Consider the following 8,423-nt stretch of genomic DNA (forward strand, 5'->3'; position numbering starts at 1 on the left):
AACCCACCCTAAATCCTGGCTTTAGGAACAAATAGATATTTATATTCAGTGTCTGGCTAGCACATATATGTATGTAAAGCGTGAAGCATGGCTGTTTGGTACCCTGGTGAGTGTGCAGCCCATGGTTTTCGTGACTGTGGCAGACCTTGGGCACAAGCTGGGGTGTTTGCAGTGCCCCAGGCACTTGCTTCGGTCCGATCTGCTCGGGGTTTTTTTCTCCTTCCTGCATTAAGTTTTATAGCAGCTCTCCGTTAGCGGGGAAGGCGGCGGCACCGGTTGGTGCCCTTGTTGTTGCGGCAGGCTCTGTATTGCACACCTAATCTTGGCCGAAGAGGGGTATTCCCCGAGTGTTTTACCGCTGTGGGTAAGATTTACTGCTGCCGAGGTCAAAGCTGCCAGCTTGGCGAGGTGCGCGCTTGCATCCTGTTTAATGCCACAGAAATTATGCAGCAAAGTTTTAATCTCGAGGTAAACAGAAATTGTTTTCCTTTTCCTAGAGTAAACAGCTAAATGCTCTTTGTTTGTTCAACCACCCAGCCCTCTTCCCTCAGCTCGTCCCGTGCCGTGTTAACCCATCAGCCTGCGTTGTTTGCTCCGGATCCGTCCCTGTGCCCTTGACCTCTTTGCCCCCCTGTGCTCGGGGCTCGAGGCCGAGCATCCTGACGGCTGAGAGCTCTGGGAAGGAACTGCTCCTCGTGCCAGCCCCAGCACGGCCCCACTGCTCGCAGCTCACGCGACGTCTGGTTTTGTGGCTGGAGAAAGTTGCCGGGTGCTCGCTCGATGATATCCCATGAGCTTCCGATTTAAGTATGAAGAAGAAGCGTCTCTGCCCCCGGGGTCGTGTTTCTGTCCTGGTTGTTGACTGCACATAAGCTCTTCCCTGGGAAGAGTTCCCGGGGCGGGGGGGAACCTTTCAGACAGCGAACTCCTCCACCTGAACTGGAAAGACAGGCCCTGGCTGTGTCATCGGCTTATCCTTCTCGAGAAAAGCAGCGGCAGCCCGAGAGGTTAAAGCACTTGTTTGCTTTCCGTGTCTGTTCTCCACCACCCTGCTATTTTAGCGGTATCTTTAAAAAATGTGTTAGTGTGGCATTTATTGGAGGGGAAAACAGATTTATCGGCGCCTGAAGGAAGTAATGTGGGTTTCATCTGTGATGGTAACTCAGTAAACATGTTTGTTTCTAGAGATAAAAACCACAGTGGTGTACCCCGCCACGGAGAAACACCTTCAGAAATACCTCCATCAAGAAGTGCACCTCATCCGTGAAACCTGGGAGGATTACAAGACCATAACGCTGCCCTTCATCCAGTCCCAGAGCTTCAGCGTCCAGGTATGGGTACCACTGCTTCCCCTCTGCAGAGGTGGACATCTTTGGTCTCCTCCTTCAACCCGCCGGGCTGTCAAATGTCTCTTCCGAAGCCCAGGTTGGAGGCAGAAGAGTCGGGAGTGCTCCGCTCCCCTCTCCCTGTCGGTTGTTCCGTCAGCGTCTTGCCAGCTCTGCGGTCCCGCACCCTCTCGCCCGGCTGGGCGGCCTGCTTTCTCAGACACGACCGGCTGCAGGTTATTTCTGCTGGTCCTGAGTTGTGAGGCTGCCTGCTTCGCTGACCGCATCCCTGTCTCTGTCGGACTTTCTTGAGGCTGTCTGACCTTTGGGGTAAGCTCAGCGATGCTAAACGGGGTTCCCTTTCTCCCCGCTGTTCCCTGGGGCACCGTTCTCCATCTTTGCAGGAAAACATTTGCCTTGGAGTTGTGCCCAAAGTCGCCTTTCTCAAGGTTTCTGGAGACTTTCTGTGCTGGGCCGTTCCTCCTCCTTTCCGAGGGTGGCTCCCTGGGCGTTGGTGCAGTTCGCTGGGTTTTTTAGGAGTCTCTTGGGTGTTGTGGAAACGGGAAGGCACAGATTGCTCTTGGATTCCTGCATCACAACTCACTCCTCAGGCTTTGCCTACAGCTACTCTGCCTTTCAGCCCTTCGGTCCATATTCCACATGGCGAAGCTGTACTTTTAGTGTTCTTCTTGCCCCAGGCAGCAGCGATGGACTTTTTTTTCCTGTTTTATATCGGTTTTGACCATTCCTCTCCCTGTCTGTCTTCTTTAGAGACCAAAGGAACACAAGTCTGTAGAGACCGATTCATGCCAGCCTGTGCAGAAGGGGGAATAAAGCAAATCCTGGGTCTGCTGAGGCTATCTGTTAAAAATAAACCCCAAAGGCCAATCAACCACAGGCCTTGGGTATCCCCCCCCCCCCCCACACCTCTTTTCCCGCTGCCTTAAACAGCAGCAGAATGGTTAACAGTGTTCGCTGTTGCGATGTCTGTTCTCTAATCGCTTGCAGATGAACATGAATCCTGCTTTCTGCGACTCGTACCAGAAGGCACCTCGCAAGCTGCAGTGTGCGCTCAATTATTCCTCGCCCGCCTGCTTTTCTTTGCTCCATCCTTCAGCTTCCTCGCCGGCAGCCAGTCTGCAGCACCAATAACGTGCGGGCGGCTTTTATTAGCTGGAGAAAGACAAGAGCGTGTTTCCACCAGACAGCAACCTGCAGGAATGTTTTCTCCGTGCTTTTGCTCCGAAGGCTGTTAGGTTTCCTGGTGCGGCGGCTGCCTTCAGAAGTTGCTTGAGCTCGCGCTCTCTGCCTCTTCCAGCAAATGCTTCCAAACTGATTTCGGTACACGGAAGCATATTCCTGGTGACCATCAGGGGCATCTGCCGAGAGATCTTGGTCAGCACGGTCAGTCTTTGACCTCTGTGATTTGATAATGCAGTTTCTTGTCTTTATCTAACTTGTTTCTGATGAGCGGAAGGGGAAATGTGAAGGGTAACAGAAATATCGGCGGACTACAGAAGCGGCTCTGTTATCTGCTGGAGGATGCAAAGCGTGGATGCTTTCAGTATAATAGTTTTATTGTGGTGTCAGTCTCTGGACATGTGTCGTCCTCGCTGGACTTGTGCTGGAAACAGCAAGAGCAGTCAGCTGATGACCTGCCCAGCACACGAGGCAGCGTTGGGTTTAAAATTCAGCTCGTCCGGCCGGTGAATTTATTTAGGACAGTGATAGCTTGGCACTCGTGAAAAGAGCAGGCATAAAAGAAAAAAAAACCCACCAAAGGGCGAACTTTTATTTCCTGCTGGGCTTCCTGCCCTGCTTTTCTTCCGGGGTCACAAAGCACAGCGATCTTGTGCCGTGCTTTCCAAAATCACTTTGAGACTCTAATCTTCTCTAAGACGTTGTTGCTAGGAAGAAGAGACGAGAAATTTAAGCAGAAAACCCAAACAGACCAAGGGAGGAGAGGTTTGTCTCCAAGGATGTATTCAGGTCAGTTCACAATGATCCGACGTTTTGATTGGATTAATTAAACTCTTGACAGAGTTCCCCAAAAGGGCTGTCTTTTTATCTTGAGTGTCTGGTGTGCACAGCATCCACTGACCCAGCTCGCTCGGTGTGTCTGTGAGCCTGGCTGCATCTTCCCTACCCACGTGGGGCAACCGAAATGCTTCGTACCTAAACTTGATGGGGAAAATGATGTTTCCAAACGGTTTCGGCTCTCAAGCCCTAGCCGTTTTCTGCTTGCCTTGTCTTATCTTCTAGGGACCTGGCTAGGGACTCCCTTGGCAGTCCAATACTTAAGGTAGACTTAAGTTAGGGCATTTTGGAGGTGTAAAGAAGGATGCTCAGGCTCAGGCCGGTAGCCAGGAAAAGCAAAGATGCTTTCCGCTCGTCTTATTCTGTCACTTATCCCTGGTCTCTCTTCCGTTTCGTAGCTGAGAATTCGTCTCTGGACGGTGCTTCGCTTTGAAGGGGGAGCGCAGGGCGATAACCAGAGCCTGATTACAGGCAGCCTTAAGTATAGAGGAAGAAGAGCGGCGAGCCGTTTTCTGATCAGCCAGGAAACCAAGAGACCTGAATTGCCCGAGAAAACACAGGCCTTTCGTATTTGCCCGGCGAGCACTGGCTGCCAGCAGCCGGAGCCACATCCAACCTCAGGCTCGCAAGCAATCCGCTCCTTCCTTTCTGAACAGGAAAAATCAGCCGAGCTCCCTTCCCAGACCTAGTTGTAAAGGTTTTGGTGCAGCCTGGGAGGTAAAAAGATGCAAACAGCCCCATGGCGCTGCGAGAGGTGTCTGCTGAGCCCCACAAGAGCTGGCTTCCACCGCTGCCCGCCTCGCCGGGCTCTGGCGTGCTCCGAGTTGCTTGTGTTGGTGGCCGATGTGTCCGAATGCCTGTACCTGTCCATTGCCAACCGGTGGAAGCACGCAGGAGGGATGCCGCTGCCCCTTGGGGTTTTTTAGTGCTCGCAGCAGCTCCATCTCCGGCCACGTAAAGCAGCCAGGTCTGGTTTATTGCTAGACCCCATCGGGGAGAACGGTCTCCAAATCCTCTCAGGGGCAAATGCAACTATTTCTACACTGGGGTAAACCATCTCTGTTCAATACCTCATCTCCAGCTGGGGCCGGTTCTTAACGCTTGAGAGGAAAACAAAAATCCCTGAATAACTTAGCTAGCCGGCGGTGCAGTGCGGCGCAGCGGGATCAGGGGGGTATCTTTTCACTGAAGTGCTCATAATAGCCCGGAGTTTGTTGTTGGAGCGTTTTCTGGATAATTAACTACAAATGTTATCAGCCGTGAAATGATTTGGTTGTCTTAAAATCAAGTTGTTGCTTTTTTTTTTTTTTTAATGTTCTACTTGCGGCAAATATGCGCTAATGCATGAGCTTGGGCTAAATGTGCCTGAGGTGTTGGGTTTTTTCTCTGCTGGTTTATAAATCGCGTATTTCTCTTTCAGTGGGTGTATAATATCCTGGAGAAGAAAGCCGAGGCCGATCGAATCATCTATGAAAACCCAGATCCTTGCAATGGCTTTGTTCTAGTTCCAGATCTTAAGTGGAATCAAAACCAGGTTCGTTTGCACCTCTTTATCTTTGAAGGGATGCTGCTTGCCTGAAGGTAATCCAGAGGAAATGTCCACTTTCGTGCTGCTAATAGCACGCTGATGAAAGTTTTAGTAGGGGCATGTGTCCTTCCTGTTCACGCTGTTGTTAAGTGATGATATTGCCAGGGCTTTTTATCACGTGCTAATGGTGGACACTGCAAAACGCAGGCTGTTCGCACTGCTGCTGGGTGATTTATTTATTAGCTTTGCCTTCTCTTTCCTGTATTAGCCCAAACGTTGCCGTGAGGTGTTTGAACCTAAATCCAGCTGCGTATTCGTTCCGGCTGAACTTGTTTGGTGGTGTGTTGGGGGGGTTTTTTTGGTTTTTTTTTTTTTTTCTTGTGAGCCTCAACTCTAGGCGCAAACCGGGCAGATGTGTTGTCCTTCGGTGGCTGCAATTAACTCTCCTCCACACAACATTAAACAGATGGTCGTTAGCTTATGAGCAGCTGCTTAACCCCTCATGGGAGTGGCCACTCGTTGAAACACAGAGGTTTTTAAGCCCGGGCTGTAATCCTAAATGGAGTGGCTGATTATTTCCCTGGGCTCCGGTTCCCTTTTGCGCTGTGCTTCTGGGGGTGTGCCTGGGGAGGTGAAACTCCACACGTGCACCCCTTGAAGTCGGTGGAGTCAAAAAAAAAAAAAAAAAAAAAGTCCCCTTCGTGTTTCTGATCCTCAAAATGCTTCTGCCGGTGGCGGGGAGGGGAAGTCACCGTGTGATTAAAACTTAAAAATGGGAACGCAAGCTTGCTCGTGGGCGACACAACTCTGTATTTCTGTGCTGGGAGCACTGGTCTGGTGCTGAGTCGCCTGGGGGGGGGTTGGCTTGGGGAGGACAGGTGAGTAAGTCACTGCAGGGTAATATATCCTGTCATCATGAATTCCTTGCACGTCAGCTACTCCAAAAACCCCTTGTCAAGCTGTGATGGGGTAACCGAGCTCGAATTTCTGCATGTTCACTGGGAGGTGCGACCTTCTTCCTGGAGAGACCTTGCAAAGCAGGTGATATACGGCAAGCTTGCCGTTGTGCTTACGCCGCCGTGCCCTGTTCGGTGTCCTTTACTTTCAGAGTGGCAATATTTAGGGATCCTAAAAGGTGCGACACGCCATCCCTTTCCTCCCTCTGAGCAAAGGCTCGCTGTAAATCCTTGCTCGCTGCAGCCAAGCTCCGCAACTCACATCAGGATTGGAGACGGATGGGCTAAAAATTGAGCTTTAGCTTTCTCCAGAGACCTGTTGTATCCACGTCTTGCAGCTAGCAAGGTTAGGGAGCGCTTAAGTGGTAGGGTTTGTCTTTAGGGGACGTTTCCCCATGCTGCCGTTGTCTCTTGGTATGCTGAACAGGAACTTCTTGCTTTCTTCCCAACGGCTGCTGTCTGCAACAAGAGAGCCGTCATCCCTGAGGCCATCCAGGACCTTTGCCTTGCCTGTCTCTTTCCCAGGCAGGCGAGCCAACGTCTCAGCAAGGGCTGTCGACTTCTGCCTTCGAGCCAAGGAATTTCTTCCTGGCTGTGGGTGATGCCGAGCCAGAGCTGATCCCGGCAGCCCTGGGGCTGCCTGCGAGCACCGGTTCTTTCTGCTGCGCCCCACTGAACAGGCGAGGTTACTAAATTAAATTAGGGAAGTGAGATGGAGCTCCCAGCAGGACTCTGCGAGCCTCCCCTTAGAGGTCCCTTCAACAGCGTCGCCTTGCCGTAGCTTAGCACCTTGCCCGCAAATGCTGCGAATTCACCTGTAATTATTTCAGGTTGATTGATGAGAGGAAGATTTCTTGTTTGCATCGTGAAGTCTGCACGCTTGCTGCCGGCCTCGATCTTCCGGGCGCTGCGTCAGCTCCTGCTGCCAAACCTTGATAGTGGTTTGAGTTGGTTTCTTGGTTTTTTTTTAATTTTTTTTTTTTTTTGTGGGTTCCGCCCCCCCCCAACTTCTTTTGAGTTGGTTTCAAACCCGCAGGAGCCCCGAGGCGTTGCCTGAAACGATGCCCGGCATGAGATCATTCAGGGCCTTTTTAGCAACAGGCTTATTTGTTTCAAACAGCAACATGCAGATGTTGTTCTAAGGAGAAGAGATGTTTGCTTTTCCTCCCGCCAGCCAGCCCTGATCCGCAGAGGACAAGCTGATACGCTCTCTTTTTCCGGAGCTGTGCGCAGGGCTGCTTTGGGAATCAAACCGAACCGTGAGCATCGCTGCGCTGGCTGGGTGCAAATAGCAGCTTCATGTTTCGAGAGCCCTGAGACAGGGTCCTGAGAGCATCTTTTGGCACAAGCATCTGTTTCCAAACAGCCAGATGGGTTTCTCACAGCCCTGAAAAGATCTGCTGGGTCTCAAGTATCTAAACCCTTTGTTTTGCAGTGTTTATATTAGAAAGCCACTAACTGAGCTGAAGAAGACGGGGGATTTTTTTTATTAATTTTTTTTTTTTTTTTTTAAAGTGTAATGATCCACAACCCTACGTCTTGTTAAACATTGAATTCGGTAAGTGCTTCGGGAGATGCCAAAGGCCTGGCTGAGAGCTGCTGAACGGATGAATTTTACTGCGCTGGGATTGTCCGGTGACTGATTAGGTCTTGCAAATAGTTATTTATAGAACTGGTGGGACTGGAAAGTGGCCGGCTATTTGCACAGTGGAAATATAGGAAGCTTTTCACTTGGAAAAATCTACAGTCGCAGTTTTGGCTGCTGCGATTCACTGTAAATCCTCGTCTGAGCGTGGAGATAAACCATTTGCTTGCTCTGCAGAAAAGGCCGTGCTCGGCGCGGCGTCCGTGCCTAGGGGTTGCTGGCAGACCCCACAGCCTCCTGGGCTGGGGCTGGTGGGCGCCTCGGTTGCCCCCACGTAGCAGGCTGGGTGCCAGCACCTTTTTCTGCCAGCCTCGATCTGCACGGGGGCAACGTTTCTGAGATGCTCGGGGAGATGTTGTGAACGTGCAAGGGCAACAGCAAGTGCTGTGTTTACGCTAGAAAAGGGTTGATCGATTGATCTGCCTTTAAAGCTGAGAAGATATTGGTGATCCCGCTGTTTATCGATTGGGGTGAAGCTGTCCTCTTCTGGTTTTTCCTGGACAAAACCCAATTTGTCCAAAAATGAGGCTTTGAGGTGCAGTGGGGTTGCGAGCGCATCTCGTAGCGGGAGGTTCGTACCGGATCCAACCCAGCTTGGGCGCGGGTTAAACACCGCAGCGGGTAGCCCCTTGTCACACAGCCTGGAAAGCTGCGGTTGGTGTGTCAGGTCCAAAGCGCTCGTGCCTCCATCTGCCCTTTCTGGGGTCACCTTCGTCACTGTCCTCCATCTCTCTCTCTCTCTCTCTGCAGCTGGATGACCTCTATCTGATAGCCCTCGTTCACCGCCGGGAGGTCAAGTCGCTGCGGGACCTCACCGCTGAGCACCTCCCGCTGCTGAGGAGCATCTTGGAAGAAGGCAAGGTAAGCGCGAGGCTGGTCCGACGCCGCTCTCCTGGCCGGGGAGAGCCAGGCCTGCCTCGCGCAAGGACCGC

At 51.7% G+C, this 8,423-nt stretch overlaps 1 protein-coding gene across 1 annotated transcript in view; it reads left to right on the forward strand.

Moving 5' to 3' along the window:
* DCPS (decapping enzyme, scavenger) overlaps nucleotides 1-8,423 on the forward strand; it is an 18,203-nt gene that overhangs the window by 8,154 nt on the left and 1,626 nt on the right. The window contains exons 3-5 of the mRNA XM_009323403.1: nucleotides 1,186-1,331; nucleotides 4,783-4,896; nucleotides 8,242-8,352. Of these exons, the coding sequence (XP_009321678.1) occupies nucleotides 1,186-1,331; nucleotides 4,783-4,896; nucleotides 8,242-8,352 (371 nt within the window). The remainder of the gene's footprint in view (nucleotides 1-1,185; nucleotides 1,332-4,782; nucleotides 4,897-8,241; nucleotides 8,353-8,423) is intronic.

The sequence above is a fragment of the Pygoscelis adeliae genome, unplaced genomic scaffold, assembly GCF_000699105.1.
Source record: "Pygoscelis adeliae isolate BGI_AS28 unplaced genomic scaffold, ASM69910v1 Scaffold1065, whole genome shotgun sequence".
NCBI classification, from domain to species: Eukaryota; Metazoa; Chordata; class Aves; order Sphenisciformes; family Spheniscidae; genus Pygoscelis; species Pygoscelis adeliae.